At 43.4% G+C, this 19,565-nt stretch overlaps 1 protein-coding gene and 1 long non-coding RNA gene across 2 annotated transcripts in view; one reads left to right on the forward strand and one right to left on the reverse strand.

Moving 5' to 3' along the window:
- fam20cb (FAM20C golgi associated secretory pathway kinase b) overlaps positions 1–19,565 on the forward strand; it is a 70,720-nt gene that overhangs the window by 48,846 nt on the left and 2,309 nt on the right. The window contains exons 4-10 of the mRNA XM_047376605.1: positions 6,884–6,976; positions 14,099–14,214; positions 14,971–15,151; positions 15,481–15,590; positions 15,696–15,777; positions 15,910–15,969; positions 18,842–18,992. Of these exons, the coding sequence (XP_047232561.1) occupies positions 6,884–6,976; positions 14,099–14,214; positions 14,971–15,151; positions 15,481–15,590; positions 15,696–15,777; positions 15,910–15,969; positions 18,842–18,992 (793 nt within the window). The remainder of the gene's footprint in view (positions 1–6,883; positions 6,977–14,098; positions 14,215–14,970; positions 15,152–15,480; positions 15,591–15,695; positions 15,778–15,909; positions 15,970–18,841; positions 18,993–19,565) is intronic.
- LOC124874928 lies at positions 1,127–5,269 on the reverse strand. The gene is made up of 2 exons (XR_007039916.1): positions 4,570–5,269; positions 1,127–4,472 (listed from the first exon to the last, which is right to left on the reverse strand). It is a non-coding gene; the product is annotated as an uncharacterized LOC124874928 (long non-coding RNA).

The raw sequence follows: 19,565 nt of genomic DNA on the forward strand, positions 1-19,565 counted from the left end.
GTTGCCTGGAGACCTGCGACAGCCGTCTCACTTCCAAACTGTGACGCACAAAGTCAAAACAACACACACCTGGGCCCCTGTGTGAAGGTTACTTTGAGAGCCTTTGGCTGTTTGCGGTTTGCTCGTTAAAAATCACAGGCTGAAGTTTTTACTGCAGCACTTATTCAACTCTGCACAGACAAGGCTTTCACTTTACAGGCAGATGTTTCTAGGCTAAAAGAAAATTGTTGTTTTGAAGATTTTCTGGGTGTGCAAACAGCTCATCACTTCCAGCCAAAGAAATGTTGTCATGGTCACTATTTGCAGATGTGAGCAACAACTTCTGAAGCTACACTGAAAACTTCATGTGAAAATCAGTCAGTTGATCATTACATTTCTTTTCTAAACATTGTCTCTTGAGGGGTTCTTAAACACCTACTTTTCTTACTGCCAGTAGCAGCTAGCTGTGCGATAGCTAACTGTATGTAAACAGGAAGAGGTCCAGTTTAGCTGTATTTCCGTTTTATTCTGTTCTACAAGTAAGAAAGTTGCATTTTCTGCAGTTGTTATAAAAGTACAGTTGATTTAGCTACTTATGTCCTCCAGTCACTACTAAGAGGTTTGCAGCCCCAGCAGTTAAACTCTTCTTACACTGAGCACAGAGCTACAGCGCCCTCTGCAGTTACTACCACCGCAGGTAAAAATGTCTACAAAAGCCTTAAAATAACTTTTTCCAGTTATTTAAAACTTTTTATTTATTGCTCTGACTGTAGAAATGTACAACCTTTAAGCTAGCAGCTTTTCTCTTGGAGCCATTTCCTGTTTTTAGTATCAACACACATCTGGATGTTCTCTTGTCTTTTCTATGTTGAAGAGTAGCTAAGAGAAATGAGTGTCATTGCCACATCATATTTATACCCCAAGGAAACAGGAAGTTTTGGGTTACTAAGTAAAGGGACCTCAACACTTTGATCAACTCAAGGGAAATATTGAACAATATATTTAGTTAAAAACAAGTTGTTTTGTTAAATATGTGTTAACACTATGTGTTTCCCACCAAATGAATGTTCATCAGTATAAGGTTGGATTTCTACAATGGTTTTAGTAAAAAATAATGCTACCACAATAATACACAAACACGTATATATTTCTATATGAAGATAAGTTGAATATTTATTTAGTGATAAAAGGAGTGAAATAAACAGCAGCTACTGATACAGTAATGTGAGGATGAGCTTTCTTCCTGCTTTCAAGGTTTTCTTTATCTCTTCAGTCCATTCCCTCCTCATTCTGCCTGTTATTATGTCCACAGATCCTCTCGTTACAAACAGGAAGTGTCACCAACACAGCGCTCGCTCATACAAAAATAACATGTCACCACTTTCCATTTGCGTGCCGAATCCTCATAGCAGGCGGGAGATTAAGGCGGGGTTATAGAGCAGCAGAGGCTAGTAAACCCTCACACATTCAGCCAGATGTTCACAAGCAGGAACGTCCGTCTCAGACACTTCTTCAGATGTCATGGCTGGAAAGGTCAGCTTCCAGGCCACAGACATCACGCCGTCTACTCTCACTTCCAGTCTCACTCGGGTTGTTATGGGGATTTATTTTTAATTGAACCATAAATGGGATTTGCTGTAAAACATCTCAGCTCCACCTGGCGGCCTGCAGCTCAACACCTCCCTCTTGAGGTTTGGAAAAACTTGCCCTTCTTTATCTGTGACCAAGTGCAGAAGCTACACCACACAGTGACTGTTTGTGTGTTTGCACGTTGAAGTGTGCAAGTTTTGTGTGTGCACAGCGTCACTCTCACTTTGCCTTGTCCATGAGTTTGACGGATGATGTGTGACAAGTGTGTGGAGTCAGCCCTTTGGTGGGAACCCGTTGGGGCTCCAGGATGCCCTTGTCCTTTTAGATTTTACAGCGTATCTTTTTCTTCCTCCCTGCTCTGCGGATCTGCTGTGCTTTGGCCTGCAACCAAAGGCCTCGCGATGATCGATTGACTTTGAAACTACATAAAACATCCTCTGCTTTATCCAAATGTGCAGCGAAACTCCCCTCTTATCGCTCAGTGAAATGAAACAGCATTTCCATGATGTTTGGTTTCTGTAATGCAGCTCAGCTCCAGATGAAACAAAATTGTGGAGCAGGAGCAGGGGTTGTTCAGAAGTGAGCGGTTGGACCGTGACAAAAAGAAAAATAGAGCATGGATAATGAGTTGTTCCGATACATCTCTCAGTGAAAAAGCTGTGTGCATAATGTCGACTGTCACAGCTTCTGAATTGTTCTCCATAATGAAAGGCTTTATCCCACAGGGGTGGTACGCTGAAGTGGGAAACACATTTCTGCAGTGTGAACACCCACTTCAGGAACATGTTGTTTGATTTCTAATACATGTTTTTAATCCACACCGAAGGAAAACATTAAAGCTACCAAACTCAGCTCCGTGCCTGTACAGGCATGAATTAGAATATCATCAGGAAGTTTATTTATTTCAGTCATTTAATACAGACAGTAGATCTCAGAGATCATAAACAGAAATGCAAAAAAGTTGCCTCACCCTGGCCTGATTACTGGTTTCATTTCAGTAGAACCTGTCTGTCAACATGAAGTAGGCTAAACGATCTCAAAAAGCAACATCATAGAATTGATAAAACAAAGTGGACCAAACACCAGCAGATGGTATTGCTCCCCACTGTGGGAAAAGTCACACTTAATCTCAAGCACCTTGGATTTTGGGCACCTTTTTCTACCACAGTTTTTTCTTCCACCCAACTTTTCCTTTCTTTGTTTGCACCCATTCTGTGAAAAGCCACCTTTTTCAGCAATGACCTTCTTAGACTCGCCTTCCTGTGGAGGACGTCGTTGACTGTCCGCTGGTCAGGTCACCAGTGTTCTCCATGGTTTTTAGACCGTGACACAACATTTGTGTATTATAATGCTTTCTTTTTGGCTCTAATGTAATATTTAAATTTGATGAGAAACAGACTTTTGGGCTTTTATTAGTTAATCACAATGAACAGAAATAAAAAAACTCAAATATGTTTATTAAATGTAGAAAATATGTGAGTTTCACTTTTTAAATTGAAATACTGAAATAAAAAAACTTTTTGACTATATTTTAATTTATTGAGCTGTAGCTGTATTGAAACGTTTAGCATTCAGTGTGCAGCAAGGCTGGGTAGTGGTACCAGGCTGTAGCCTCATCACATGAAGGTGGTAAAGCATGATTCAGTTAGTATGTGTCAGGCATGTGAGGAGGGCGGGACGGTTCACTGCTGAAGTTGGTTTCTGACCCACAGCCCACATGCATCGTGCCTCGCCTAAGCCTTATGGGCCTCGTTACCTGGGTGATACAGTGGCCTCCGCACATAGTAACACCTCCAACGTTCATGTTTTAGTGCAGCTGCACAACCTCACACTGGAAATCTGATAAAACCTCAACCTTTAGTTGGACAAAAACCCACATTAACAAATGTTTCATTTCATTTCTAAAACTCCAATCTAACAGGATCTGTTCTTCATTGGTTCAAATTTTTCCTCTTCCTGCTCTGCACTCAAGATGGCGGCGCTGCTATTCAGCTCCAAGTTTCCACATAGCTGTGTGGACCCCACACAGCCGAGGGCCCCTCAGAGCAGAGAGCCGAGCCAAGAAACTGTCTGGCCACCCAATGTAAACTATGTGTTTACAGCAGGGCCAGGTTCACTCTGGGCATGCTCGGCTCACCTGCCTCTGATGATAAAGGGGCTGATGTCAGTGCAGACAGGCAGCTTATACTTGTGCCTCTCTGAGGAGGAGGAGAGAGGTGGAGGAGAAAGAGGAGAGAGGTGGGCTTCTTCTAGCAGCTTTGTGTGAGAAATCTGCAAAAATATAAATTTGTAAATATTTTAAAGGTTAAGCTCCAAAGGGACGAGAAGCTCCCCTCGGCCCACTTCGTGCTCGCCGCACATTCAAACATTTATAGAGTTTATTATGAGGTCATACATTATGCAGGTGTCCTCTGCCCTCATAACATGGCCTGAAATAGATTGCTTGATCAGAAGGTGCCAAGAGTTTCCAGAACTCTGGTTCTCCTGTTGGAGATTAACAAAAACATTTTTATTATTTTTGTAAAAGGATGAAATACATTGAATATGAATAGTTCTAATGTCAACAACTTAAACTACAACCAGTAATAATATTATTTATAATATTGTTATTATTGGATGTAATTCAGGTAGTTAACATTACTGCTATTTATAAGTATTATTATGCAGGGGAGCGTCCTCCACTCTGGGTTTATTTAACCTCAGAGCTGCATTTATCACAGTTTCTGTCTCCTTTCTTCATTTCATCCTCTCTGTGTTTGTTCCTCATCCTCTCCATGTCGGCGGGGGGTGTAATGCCACGCTTTAAATAACTTTATTGACATCCCAATTGGTCGTGGATAACAGCAATTACCCCAGCCTTCCAGAGTTGAGAGCGTCGGGGAGCAGAAGCACTTTAAAACCAGCTGTCAAACACAAACATGCTCCTATTTTTAACATGTTTACTCTGACTTTCATTCCTGTTCTGATAGAAAAGCAGCGGTGGAGAATATGTGCACTTACCAACTGTCTTTAACAGGCTTTCTGGAGCATGAAGAGGCTTACTGTGGTATCCTCCCCTCCTATACAGAGAGAGCAATGTAGTAGGACTATGTGAAGTTGGCTTCTTTAAAGCTGAGCGGCCATGACTCATTGCACTAGAATGTTTGCTCTCTCTTATCCTTGAAGAAATCTCCATGACTACACTGCTTTGCAGAGAGCGAGGTCATGAAATACCGAGTTAAAGCTTCCACTGTCAGACAATTTGTCAGCAGAGGATTTCTTTTTCCTTCTCATGAAGCTACATTCTCTTTATTCTTCTGTGAAATCAAAGCAGACGGAGCAGCAGGTCAGCTTGTTTCAGAGTCTTCAGGCCTAAATGACACCAGAAAGTCTCTAGATTTGTCTCTTTTCTGTAAAAATGGAGTCTGAATGCTCACTAAACAGATAGACCTCTAAAGTAGCAACAGTGTTGTGTTCTTTAGGTTTGACATCCTGTTGTATGTGTGAGAGACTTTTATTTTGAAGTAAGACAGGAAGTAGTTCTCTTGTTGTTTTGACAGATGGCTAATAAAGATCTGTTGGGTTAGCTTGTAGCTCTTGGGTAAAAAGAAGCTTCCAGCTCTTAATGACAGACAAGATCCAAATGATTTAAGAATCTCTCACCTGGCTAACCATTAGCCGCTAACGAGGCTAATGTTAGCATTTTTAATGAGTCTGGACTCACACACCTTAGAGCTTTATTTTAAAAATAGATCCATCAGAATCAGTATTTTCTGTTATAATGATAAAAGTATCTAAACGTGGTGAAACAGTCAGACACTGCTCGGAGAATAAAATTAAATTAAATGAGTTTATAGTTCTTGTAATAAACTGACTGATGAATATTCAAGTAGTAGTTTACCGAACCTATAGGTAGGGTCATAGGTCACCTAGTCTGTGCTGGCAGAATCTGAGACGTTTGTGGACCTCTGGTCTAGGAAGAAGTTTTAAGCAGTTGGAAGGAAACATGAAGCTGAGTCTGACTGGTATGAAGCTTACTGGTCCTGTTGCTTGGCTCTGCTGTGGTGGTGCAAACGTCTCTTCTCAGCTGTGACTTCCTGGACTTGAGCTTTCCAGAGAAACTGGGTGGTAGCATCAAGAGGCAGCTCCTGGCCTTCAACGGCTCAGGAAATAAGAGACGGAAGAAACCGACACTGAGAAGAAATCAGGTTTCTGTGACTCTCTACTCTTGTTAAAATGTGATCCTGCTCAGAGATTTTATCAGCAGAAAAACAAGAACTCAGCTATTTTATCCCAAATTTATCATGAAACTTTTCTGCTTGCTTTGCTCAAAGCAGGCCACCCATCTGCACGATGCGGTCTGTCAAAGGTCTGCAGAGACACGGGGGGTGGAAGATGGAGGAAATAGAGGACTGTTTAGTGGATGAGTGAGTTTCTGGGCTCAGTGTTAGTTTAGATAATGACTGGTGCATATGTCAGCCACGCAGCTGTGGAGACACAATCAGCCAGCCAGCTGAGGGAGGGGAGTGAGGGAAACGCAGGCAGACTTAAAGCATTAAGCTGTTGATGATAAAAATGGAGGAAAACAGTTCTTAGGGGCAAGCAGCAAAGCAGAGGAGGTGAGAAAGAGGATAAACAGAGAAGCAATCCACAGGGAGAAAGAGATTTTGCCAAGATAGTTTCCATTCTTCTCCTGCTCCCTCAGCCTGAGCTGGAGAAGAAAAGGCAGAGGCTGCGGTCCAAATCATTACGCTCAGCTGCCTTCTTGGAAACTATTTACTGTTGTCAATAAAAGAGAGGAAAAGGAGGCAGTTTGTAGGAAGCAAAAAACAGCTTGAATGTGTGACTCTTCTGCAGGAAGACGGACGGCACGCTCCTCTTTGTACTCCTCCAGGACATTAGCATATCTTCTGTACCTTCTCTGGGTCTTTTTACCCACGCTCCCTTTCACTTTGGATTTCTACTCCACATGTCCTGCTCGGTACCGGCCCATTTTCCATCAGCCTGGGGATTTAAGCCTTTAAGAGCATCTGTTCCCTGCAGTAAAAGCTTTAAGGCAGAATGTGAGTGGAGAGCAGTTTTTGGAGGGGAACGATCAGAGCTGGCCTGATACAGGTGCAGACCAAGAAGAGGAGCAGATGGTCCAGGAGGAAGCCTCAGAGGAGCATTCATGAGACCAGAGTGCTGGTTTTAATGCGTACACAGTTCTGAATGATATTAACGTATCATTTCTGTTTCAGCTTTGAAGAAATCTTCATGTTAAAGTTTAAATTTCTGCATGTTGTTAAAGATTTTAAAAAGCACACCAACCAACAGTCTCTCTGTCCCCCTGCAGGCAAACCCGGGAGCAGGAAACCCCGCCAGACTTCTTCTATTTCTCTGACTTTGAAAGACACAACGCAGAGATCGCAGCCTTTCATCTGGACAAGTAGGTGAAATCAGCACAAAGTAAAGCAGGACTCTAAAGTGGAAGGGAACAGTTGTGGGTTGCCCAACCCTAACGCAGCAAACATGTGGAAGAAGGTCTAAAGGCAAACAGTGTGTGGTGGAAAACTAACACTGCACACTTCTCCACAGTGCTCTGGATGTGACCTCCATCTCACAGTAGGAAGCATCACCCTCTGCTTAAACAGAGGAACTAAATGAAAAACATATTAATATTCCAGAGACAGAAACCACCGTCACAATCTGATAATGATGGACAAGTAAAGTATGTGAGCAAAATTCATTTGCATTCTAGATGCCTTCACCCAGCAGCTCTCTGCGGATCCAGATTAGGTCCAGATACTCTAAACATCTTCAACTCAGCTGGAATGAAGAGGCTGGTGTGGTGCAAATCTACTATAACCTCCCAGTTACTTATCTTGCATCCTTGAAGGGCGGCGTCCTGCCAGGTTTTAGTCCGTCCTTGATTGCTAATTAGCCTGTCGCCATGTCAGCTCATTAACCTCCTGGGTGGAGCCCAGAACGTCAGAACTACTACTGTTCTGTTTGAGAAGCTCTTAAGGAAGAAAGGCTGGAGCAGGCTGATTATGTCTGCTGATCAGTCCGGGGCTTGTGTGTATTTGTCCCACATAAACCAGATAACAACACGTGTTCAATAGTAGTTAATAACAGATGAATGAGGTTTTTCTCTACAGCGTGGGGCCGTTTAAAGGACTTGGGTCAGGGTGACTTAGAGCAGTGTGAACAACAGCCTCAGTGGTTAATCATGTTCTGCCTTCATAATGAACCAACCTGCTGTTTAATGATTGGTCATATCTGTGCACACCACAGCGGTGGAGGTGCTTCTAGATCTGATTATCTGTTTGGACAGGAAGATGACAGAAAAGGTCCAATCTGCTAAAAACACGGTTTCATTTCACTGGTTTTGGACCTGAAATCTGAAACAGTTCTGTAGATTCTCTGCAAACAGTATTACTGTATCGGCCAACTTCAGTTGCTTTTAGGTAAAAAAATCTATTTTTACTTAAAAGATTTTTATAGACTGAAGTAAGACAAAAGACCACCAAGCAAGGCAGTCCAGGAAGAAAAGTACTAAAATGTCCCAGCAGCTTTAACTGCATCCCTCTTGTGCTTTAAGTTTGCAGACTTCCTGTGTGAAGAGTTGCTTCATCTAGTATGATGCATGACGAGAAGAGACGCACTAATCAGAGTTTTGTAGCCAAAGCTTGGACCTGCTGAGACACATTTTAGGAGATTTGAATCTATTTGAGGAGATTTAACAGGAATATTTCAGCCTTCCAGTTGTCTTTTATTATCTCTATGAGGGGCAGAGGCGACGTCACACTGTGTGACAGAGCAGTCACTCTAAAACAGGGTTTTACTATTTTACAGCAAAGACAAAATAATTTCAGAGTTGACATTTTAAACTGGCTAGCATGGCTAGCACCATAAACAGCATGCATCATTATATTCTCTTACCTCAGTGATGTGATTCTCTCAATACTGCCATTATTTTAAATCCAGCATGTTTCATAGCAGAAACAGATATGCTTATGAACTTTGTTCACCCTTCCTGTTATCTGCTAAACGTCCTGCTCTCTCTTACAGCCTTAATGAGCCACAGGTAGTTTCCTTTTACATCTCGGTTCTTCTGGTTTTAAACACCTCACTAATGCTAAACATAGCTAGCTTTGATCCCCGTTAACAGCTTCCACACTGAAGTGTTTTTGTTAGCGTGATTTGTTAGCATCTATGAACAGTTTAGGCTCAGGTTCTGAGTTTCCACTCGGCCGTCACCAAAAACTGGCCCGTTCTGTTCACCAGCAGGTTTCATCTGGAACCGTCAAGTATCTGGTTATTCTCACATCATCCTAATATTTCAGTCGTCCAGGTGTTACCATCTCATGGCGCAGTGCTGGCACCTTTGTCTAATAGTCATAAAATGTATTTTAAGATTTTATTGCATATTTCAGTTTTTTTTTATCTACTCAACAAAAGTTATCTGTTGGGTTTCCGTGTGCGTTCTAACCTTGGCCAGCCGTGCCTCTGTGCCGACGGTTTGAAGTTTAACTCCACATCTGCCTGGAAGCAGCTTCAGCCCTGCTGTTTGTTGGAAGCTGATCCTACTGCAGTTTTTATTTATTACAATGCTTCATATTTTCCAAGATCATGTGAGATTTTGTTGATTCATATGTGACGCATCTGTCTTCCTCTGTGGGGAAACCTGGTCTCACTTTGTAGAGGTCATCTTTAGATGGTTACTGCAACTAACGATTCTTCTTTAACTGAAATACCTTCCTGTCTCCATCCTGTCTCCTCCCCCTCAGCTGTGAGATGTTTGAAGGGTTTCTTACATGTTCTGCCTGTTTCAAGTCCCCCCAAAGAACCTCAATGAGATTAAGATCTGGGCTTTAACTAGGCCCAGGATTTTCTTTATTCTCAGCCAGTTCTTGGTGGACCTACTGGTATGTTACGGGTCATTGTCATGTTGCAGGGTCCAGTTCTGCTTCAGCTTTAATTTCATACAGATGGTCTCACATTTTCCTCAGACATCCTCTGATACAGGGTGGAGTTCATGGTGGACTCCATGAGGGGGAACTGGACAGGTCCTGCTGCAGTGAAGCATCCCAAACCATGACACTTCCACCTCCATGCTTCACAGCTGGGATTTGGTTTGTATTTGGTTTACCTTAAACATGGTCTCTGTTCTGACGTCCAAATAATTCAGTTTTAGACTTATCTGTTCAAAGAACATTATTCAAGAGGTTCTAAACTTTGTCATCGTTCTCTCTGGTAAACTTCAGTTTGACCTTCATGTTCTTCTTAGAGACCGAAGTTTTTGTACTTTCCCACCTCCCATAAGATCAAACTTGTTCAGACTCTTTCTGATTGGACAGATGTGAACTTTCATGTCAACTGTAGCAGGAACCTGTTGTAGGTCTCATGAGGACATGTTTTAGAGACTTCTTTTAGCATTTTGTGGTCTGTTTTCAGGGTGAACTTGCTTAGACAGACCTGGACATGTTGACAGATGTTCTGAATATCCTCCACCTGCAGTGAGACCTCTTTATATCCCTGACCAGACTCAGAAGCTGCTCCAATCTTCTCTCTGAGGGCCTCAGACAGATCTTTGGATCTAAGCATGGTGTTCACTCTTACTGCAGCAGTCAGGAGCACCAGGTTAGATGTTTGAGGTTTAGACAGAGCAAACCTCCTTCTAAATGCTGAGTAATGACGTTCTCATCATGTCGACCTGATGTGTTATGCGGTGGATTTTAGCTGTTATGAGGGAATAAGTGTGGGGGTGTACTAAAAATAGCATTTTAAAAAATCTAACAGAAAACCTTAAAAGGTAATTTTCCTCTGTTTGTTATGGATTTCTCAGTATTGTTGAAATATTAAATTACCATTTACCATTAAGTATCCATAGAAAAACACACAAGCCTTCCTTGGTTGACCTGATTTGACCTTTTATCTCTGAGCATCAGCATCTTTTATAAAGTCGAATTTTTATGCGCCTATTTATGCCTTTCCCTCTCTGTTGTCCCTCAAAAGGACAAAAAGCGTTCCTCTCGGCCCATGCAGCAGAGGATGTGAGCTCCATGAGGCCATGAGTCACAGAGAATGAATGCCAGCCTCCCGCAGCTAGCATCTGACTGAACAATGACTCCAGCCTCCATGCTTAGCTAACCACCACGCTCTCTGACTTCACTGCCTTTACTAAGTAACACTTTATGGGTCGTCTTCCTGCCTGACCGCCTGCTGGAGAGGCCTGAATGAAAAGAGAAATCCCTACAGGGCTCTCTGATCGACAACAGAGGGCAGCGAGTTTGGACTCGGTGTTGCCATTAAAGTCAAGCTGTTTCACTGTGGCTGTGGGTGTTTTTGTAGGGTGGGGGTGGGTGGTGTGAAGGCAGGTGTTTCTCTGCAACGACAGCAGACGATACGGAGGTCACACTCAGACATAGCGGAGGGCAGCCATGTTTATTCCTTCGTTCCCCTTCAGGCGAAAACAAAGAGTTCATCTGCAGTTACATGTGCAGCAGCGATCTGCTGCACATCTGGTCTCTGCACACACACACACACACACACACTTCAGCATATGTGTGGGTTTAGAGGAAGAGGAGGAAACCAAAGGCATGAAAGGCTCTGTGCCCGTACTAAATATAAGCCAGGCAGGGTTTGCCAAAAGCGGCGCTTTATTTTTCCCTTATTTTTGTCGGTCCTAAATTAAAGCCCGTCCAGAAAGGAGTGGTGCTGGTGATGGTGGTGCTGATGGTGGGATAACTGGTGCAGGCGCTGCACTGCCTCCTAGAGGGCCCGCAGACACACACCGCCGTTTTTAAAGAAGCACACACACACACTGTCTCCTTTTATGTAGGCCGTGCTGCTTTTAGCATCATTAATGATGTGATTGGGTTCAACTGATGCTGTTGCTGCATTAGGAAGCCAGCAGCTCTCTGCAGTCACACAAAGCTTTGCCCAACGGGTCATCCAGCAAATTGGAGCCAACCCCGACTGTTCCCGTCAGCACGTCTTCAGGCCCAGCAGGCCGGTGCCGCACGCTGCTTTTGTCCTCTTCCTTCAGTCTGTCTGTCTGTGTGACAATGAGCGGGCAGCCGCCTCCTCCTGCCAACAGAACCACGGCGTGTCCTCCAGCATCTCTGGGCCTGCAGACCTCGGCTATTAGGGTTTGTCACAGGCATCAATTTTTAAAGAGCCCATGCTGATGATGCAGTCGGTGGACAGGGAAGGGTGGAGCATGCATGAAGTAGGTGAGACGAGTCAATAACTTGTATAAATGCTGCAGAGGAACCGGAGCACAGTGAGCGACCTTATTATGGTGAATTTCAGAGATCTTAAACTCTAAGGCTGCTACAGAAATGTTTACCTGCAAATATATTAAAGTGAGGAAAGGGAGAAAAATGCTTCTGATGTAGAATCACAGCCACTTCATCACCACAGGGAGGTTTACCTCACTAGACTCTTAGTGGTGCAACAGTGCCCCCTGTTGGCAGTGATTGTAACTTGGTGCATCTCTAAACATTAAAGAGAATTTATTTTAATTCAGCTAGAAAAGTAAAACATTATTTTAAAGCAATTCTTTACACAGAGTGAGTTTTTATTTCTATTCCTTTTGATGACTGAATTACAGTTAATAAAAACCTAATATTACATCAAAGCAATAAAAAGGATTTGATCACAGAAATGTTCGGTTACAATTGTGTTATGGTCTACACCAGTGGTTCTTGAACTTGTGTACCCCTGATATATATATATATATATATATATATATATATATATATATATATATATATATATATATATATATATATATATATATATATATATGAAGGAATGGCCTGGTCCATAGTTTCCTCTGATTGCAGTCTGTTAAAGCTGTCTACATATTTGACACAACTTCGTTGTTCATCTTCTACCTACTGTATTCATATATAATTTCTATATTTTCCTTTATCTGTTTTAACTGGCTCTCCATCATTCTGTTTATCCATCTTTCTGTCACTATCACATCTTTTATCTATTTCTGTCTCTTTCTTTCTTTATTTATCAATCGATCGGTCTGTCTGTGTGTCTGATTGATTGATTGATTGACACTCTTTTAGAGCCAGGGGGACTATTTCATCTCCAACAGCCAGGCCAGGTCAGAACATTTATTCTGAGGTGACTGGGGTGACTTTAGCTGCGTGTCATGAAACACTTGGGCTATTTTGTGGACTTCTACCTTCGCCAAATGTACCAGTAGTAGGAGAGTTAACCCAGATGTTGCTGCAGGAGTTGAAGTGCTGCCATCAAAACAAAATTCGGCAGATATCCTTGCCACTAGGGGTACGAGTACCCCCGGTTGGGAGTCAATGGTCTACACAATCATGGGAAAGTTGTCCAGGAGACAGTTTACTGGCCGGCTCCACAAGGAGGGGATGCCTCAAAAGGTCAATGCTAAAGAAGCTGGTTGTTCACAGAGTGCTGTATCCATGCATATTCATAAAAAGTTGAGTGGAAGGAAAAATGTGGTAGGAAAAGCTGCAAAAAGTCTGGAATTTTGCAAAAATGGAATATGGACCTACTAAACAGTATCTACTGTCACTACTTGGTTTGGGCCGGTACCAAGTCCTGCTAAAAAATGAAATCAGCATCTCCATAAAGCTTGTCAGCAGAAGTAAACTCTAAAATGTGCTCTACAATGACCTGATAGATGGCTGTGCTGACTGTGGACTTAAGAAAACCAGGTGGATCAGAACCAGCAGATGACATGGCACCCCAAACCATCACCAACTGTGGAAACCTACCAATGAACCTTAAGCAGTTTGGATTCTGACCCTCTCCACTATTTGGGTGAAAGTTAATTTCATGTTCAAAGAGGACTTTGGACCACTGAGCAACAGTCCACTCCTTTTTCTCCTTAGTCCCGGCGAGAAGCTTCTGGTGTTTTCTGGTTCAGGAGTGGTTTAACATGAGGATTGTGACACTTGTATCTCCTGTCCTGAATCCATCTGTGTGAGGTGGTTCTTAAAGCTCTGACTGCAGCTGCAGTCCACACCATGTGAATCTTCTCACCACAGTTCTCCCTGCTGCTTTCACACATTTTTTCCTTCCACTCAATGTTCCATTAATATGCCTAGATACAGCACTCTGTGAGCAACCAGCTCCTTTAGCAATGACCTTTTATGGAGGGTGTCAATGCTGGGACTATTTCTGTGCTAGAAGCTAAAATCCTCCAACTTAACAGGAAAAAGCTTCAAAAACAAGCAGTCTTGTGAATCTGTACTATAAAATAATACGGGTTTCACTTTTAGAACTGAACTAAATTAATTTGACCATGATGTTCTAATTGATTCAGTTTTAATCACAGCTATGTAAGCTTCCAATCATTAACCGTGTCCAAATATCAGCAGAACCGACTCAGTATTTTCATATTTATCTTGTTCCTGTGTTCTCTTACTTCATTGAATTCGTAGAAAAATTGACACCTAGAAAGAGTAAATCACATTTAATCATCTCTTCATCCTGTGTGGGAGGCTGTCTCTGAGAACATGAACACCTCGTGTCTGTCCTGCCGGCTCATATTTGTCTCGTCTAACAGGATCCTGGACTTCCGTCGGGTCCCTCCTGTTGCTGGCAGGCTGGTCAACATGACGAAGGAGATCAGAGATGTAACGAGAGACAAAAAGCTGTGGAGGACCTTCTTCATTTCTCCAGGTAAAAACACTCAGATCAGTGTGCTGCAACTTACACATGTTCTGCATAAATAGAACCTGTACAGATCCATACCAAAGTATTCAGAACCATTTAAATATTTTAACATTTTGTCACATTACAAACCTGTTCTGGGAGACCAAAACAAAGTGTTGAAGTCTGTCACTCTTGCAGTTTAATTTTGGTCTCATCACTTTCCTCCACATGTCTCTAACCGTGGCTTTCGTTCCTCCACTCTGCTGCAGCCCAGACATCTGATTCTTTGTATCATCACATTTATGCACCATATTGCATTGGTCTGTCACATAAATCCAAGTCACATTTGACTGTGCTTGTAATGTGAGTAAATGTGAAAAAGATTTGATGATCATCTTAGAGAAAGTCAAAGCCCAGCAATAAAAAACCCTGTTTCTGTTCTCATAATGCAAAGCTGAATTACCAGAATCACTTGCATGGGATTAGTTCTATCGGGGGAATTTACCTTGTGCCGAGCACTTCATTTAATTACTAGTCCAACTTCCCTTCACATATTAAACACGTGGAAACCTCTAAGGATTAAAATGAACAGCAATCTCAGCACTTAACACAGCTCAGTGAATGCCCCCAGGCAGCTTTAGCCGTGCACAGCGGGGGCTCTGGGTATATGTGGCCTGAATAACAAAAGATTAAAAGGAGAGGAACCGCCAGGTGGAGTACTGAAACATATCTGAAGGAAGTGTGTTTCAGTTGTTAACTGCAGGCTGTTTCTGTGACTCACAGCCAACAACGTGTGTTTCTACGGAGAGTGCTCCTATTACTGCTCCACCGAGCACGCTCTGTGTGGGAAACCGGACCAGATCGAAGGATCTCTGGCGGCCTTCCTGCCCGACTTGGCCCTCGCCAAGCGCAAGACCTGGAGGAACCCGTGGAGGCGCTCCTACCACAAGCGCAAGAAGGCAGAGTAAGAGATTGAGACAGAGAGCTGCTAGTACTGACGCTCAGTAGAAATGCTTGCTGCTGCACATGCTGCTGGCTGGCGGTGGGTGTACTTCATGAAACCTGTAACTTCAAATTGTGTTTTAGGAGATATTCTGTGGTCCTTTAGGGAACCTCACAGGTTAGTTCCCAAAAATAATCCAAGCAGATACATTTAGTGTCAGTTTTATCTGCAAAGAACCTTAAAAACGAGCAAGATTTAGACAACAGACTAAGACAGAATTTATGAAATAACATCAAAGGAGAAAATTTAATTAAATCATATTTGCTAAACATAAATCCAAATTCTTTTAGATGGGAGGTGGACCCAGACTACTGCGAGGAGGTGAAACAGACTCCACCGTACGACAGCGGCACACGGCTGCTGGACATCATGGACATGACCATCTTTGACTTTCTCATGGGTACGTTTGACTGGGCTTTGCAGACACTGCATGCTTTGATTTGGTTTAACGTCCTCTGCGGTGATGGTCACTCATTTCAAAAGCATTTTCATTACTTCTGTGCAGGGAACATGGATCGGCACCACTATGAGACATTTGAAAAGTTTGGAAATGAGACCTTCATCATCCACTTGGACAACGGCAGAGGGTAAGCAGCCAACATTTCTGCTGTTTGATGATTTGGCTTCAAAATGACGTTGGATTATATTCTGTGTTTATCCCAGAATCAGGAGTAACCTTATGATCAGAAACTTGTTCATTCTGCTGTTTTTCTTGCCAGCTTTGGAAAACACTCTCATGATGAGATGTCTATCCTGGTGCCTCTTGTGCAGTGCTGCAGGTAAGCTCTCCTTTCTAGTGCTTTTATGAAGAACTTTAATGCTTTTAATATTCTGTCACATTACAACTTGGGCTGTCAAAATAATAGAGGGTAAAAAATGAATTTCTTTCAAGAGACTTAGTTGTTGAGAAATTCATTTCCTGAAGATGGTACGCCCCGCACTGCAGAGCTGTAGACACTGACTCTAAGCCCCTCCCTTCTCTGTAGACACGCTGACTCTAAGCCCCTCCCCTCTCTGTAGACACGCTGACTCTAAGCCCCTCACCTTTCTGTAGACACACTGACTCTAAGCCCCTCCCCTCTCTGTAGACACGCTGACTCTAAGCCCCTCCCCTCTCTGTAGACACACTGACTCTAAGCCCCTCCCTCTCTGTAGACACGCTGACTCTAAGCCCCTCCCCTCTCTGTAGACACGCTGACTCTAAGCCCCTCCCCTCTCTGTAGACACACTGACTCTAAGCCCCTCCCCTCTCTGTAGACACGCTGACTCTAAGCCCCTCCCCTCTCTGTAGACACACTGACTCTAAGCCCTCCCCTCTCTGTAGACACGCTGACTCTAAGCCCCTCCCCTCTCTGTAGACACACTGACTCTAAGCCCCTCCCCTCTCTGTAGACACACTGACTCTAAGCCCTCCCTTTCTGTAGACACACTGACTCTAAGCCCCTCCCCTCTCTGTAGACACGCTGACTCTAAGCCCTCCCCTCTCTGTAGACACGCTGACTCTAAGCCCCTCCCCTCTCTGTAGACACGCTGACTCTAAGCCCCTCCCTTTCTGTAGACACACTGACTCTAAGCCCTCCCCTCTCTGTAGACACGCTGACTCTAAGCCCCTCCCTTTCTGTAGACACACTGACTCTAAGCCCTCCCCTCTCTGTAGACACACTGACTCTAAGCCCCTCCCCTTTCTGTAGACACACTGACTCTAAGCCCTCCCCTCTCTGTAGACACACTGACTCTAAGCCCTCCCCTCTCTGTAGACACACTGACTCTAAGCCCCTCCCCTCTCTGTAGACACACTGACTCTAAGCCCTCCCCTCTCTGTAGACACACTGACTCTAAGCCCCTCCCCTCTCTGTAGACACACTGACTCTAAGCCCCTCCCTTTCTGTAGACACACTGACTCTAAGCCCTCCCCTCTCTGTAGACACACTGACTCTAAGCCCTCCCCTCTCTGTAGACACACTGACTCTAAGCCCCTCCCCTCTCTGTAGACACGCTGACTCTAAGCCCTCCCTTTCTGTAGACACACTGACTCTAAGCCCCTCCCCTCTCTGTAGACACGCTGACTCTAAGCCCTCCCCTCTCTGTAGACACACTGACTCTAAGCCCCTCCCCTTTCTGTAGACACACTGACTCTAAGCCCCTCCCCTCTCTGTAGACACACTGACTCTAAGCCCCTCCCCTCTCTGTAGACACACTGACTCTAAGCCCCTCCCCTTTCTGTAGACACACTGACTCTAAGCCCCTCCCCTTTCTGTAGACACACTGACTCTAAGCCCCTCCCCTCTCCAGAGGCTCACCTGAGTATATTCATGGCTGAGATCAAAACAGTGAACTAAGGTTTAAAAGTCCCCTTACAGTGATACCAAGGGTCTGAAGCTTGCTTCAGAATCAGCAGGATAGTTTTTCAGGTACTGTCAGAGATCACTTAAATTCAGGAACAATGATGTGAATGATGACGGTTGAAGCACTTCCCTGAATCAGTCGCTAGGCGGAGCCTGAAACCATGGGAGCGGCACAGATTTATTTGAGATAAAGAAGAAACAGCGCAGTGTCCTCTGTTTCCTACCTTCTGTAAATAAGTTCTGGGGGTTATGGGCTCGGTTCAGTGTGTAATTTGGGATCTATAATCATAAATCCATTTTAATTTCATATGAATTCTTGGGGAAAATGGTTACTTAATTGTAAAATTGTAATTTAAGATACTTTATAAAGCTTGGAAGAAAAACAACAAGTTAAATGAAGTTAGGTGCATCAGTCACCTCTGCAACGCTGTAAAACAACAACTGTGCCAGCAGGTGTCCCCCTAGAGCACAGTAACTGAAGCTTGGAGAAGATGACCAATGTTAGCTTCATAAAGCTAGGAGTAAACACGCTGGTGTTACGTGGGTCTGAGATTCCCATCCAGATGCTTTCTCCAGATTTAGAGCAGAGTCCACTCCATTCTGCACCCCCCCATCACCGATCTGTACCACAATGAAGGAATTAGTGGCTTATTATAAACTGTGAACCCAGACTGAAACTGAAACTGACCATTGGAGCAGAAACTGTACAGAGCTGCAGCTGAATACATTCTTGTATTCACTGTAAAAATCTTTGTAGAAGAAAATAATCTTTTATTTGTGCCTCACTGTGAACATTTCAGTCTATCAGCACCAAAGGGAAAGGTGAAGTCAAGTTATGATAAGCCCAGTTACAACCAATCAGTGTGTTTCACTGGTATTTCATCACCAATGCAAAGGAAAATGATTCATGGTTTTAAAGCTTCTAACCAAGAAATCGGAATAAATCCAGTGCAACCAACGGCCTTAAATTGTTATTAGCAGAAAGAGTTCCCATTGAAATATGGTGGTGGCAGCATCAGGCTGTGGGGATGTTTTGGAAGCAAAAAACAGGACAGTCCTGGAAGGACTCCTGTCTTTATGCACTACTTTGTGTTTGTGTTGGTCTATAATATGCCAAATAAATACCTGATGAAAAATTGAAGTGATACATAATAAGACACAGTAAGCAGAATGTAATGACATTAAAGATTAAAACAGGCTATGAAAAGTTGTTATATTTAACAAAACGTGAAAATGATGTCTTGGATTAACATAGTTTGATCTCCAGCACTCACCTACACCTGCTTGAACTGCTGGCTCTGTGCAGGGTCAGGAAGTCAACCCACCTGCGTCTGCAGCTGCTGGCGAAGGAGGAATACAAGCTGTCCGTTCTGATGGCAGAATCCATGACGAGGGACCGGCTCAGTCCCATCCTCATCCAGGTTCACCTGGACGCTATGGACCGACGTCTGCGCCTGGTCGGTGCTTCAGTATGAGCGTGTTCTGCTGTTTTTCAGCACAGAAATCTAGAAAAGGCAAACCAAAGAATAATTGAACTAAATGAAAGATGCTCCGATCACCTGCAGCTTTTCTTGACGTCTTTTCAGTACCAAGCGAGTCAGACGTCCCAGATTAGATTCATTCTCCCTCTTTGTGCTGGGTTCTGTCCCACCTACTGAGATATGAAACCATAGTTTGACTCTGCAGGATGGACAGGTTTCTAAATGGTAAAGTCAATCCAGCTGTGTACTTGTTACCAAGGCACATGTACACTGTTACTGCTGCTGCGGTTCTGGTACCACCAACAGAAAACCTTTAAAGTGCCTGTGACATCAAATTTTTACTATAAATCCAATTATATTTATAGAAAGAAAACATTGATCAAATAATTTAAAAAGTAAGTTCATGCCCCTGAAATGAACAGTTGTTGAAATTTATGGTCATAAATTCCACTAAAAAACATTTCCAGACGACTCCTTTGCGATTTTGTTGCGCTCTGACTGCTGCTACAATGGCAGCAACACAGACAGCAGCGAAGAATCTGGTGTTTC

Source organism: Girardinichthys multiradiatus, chromosome 10 (assembly GCF_021462225.1).
Source record: "Girardinichthys multiradiatus isolate DD_20200921_A chromosome 10, DD_fGirMul_XY1, whole genome shotgun sequence".
NCBI lineage: Eukaryota > Metazoa > Chordata > Actinopteri > Cyprinodontiformes > Goodeidae > Girardinichthys > Girardinichthys multiradiatus.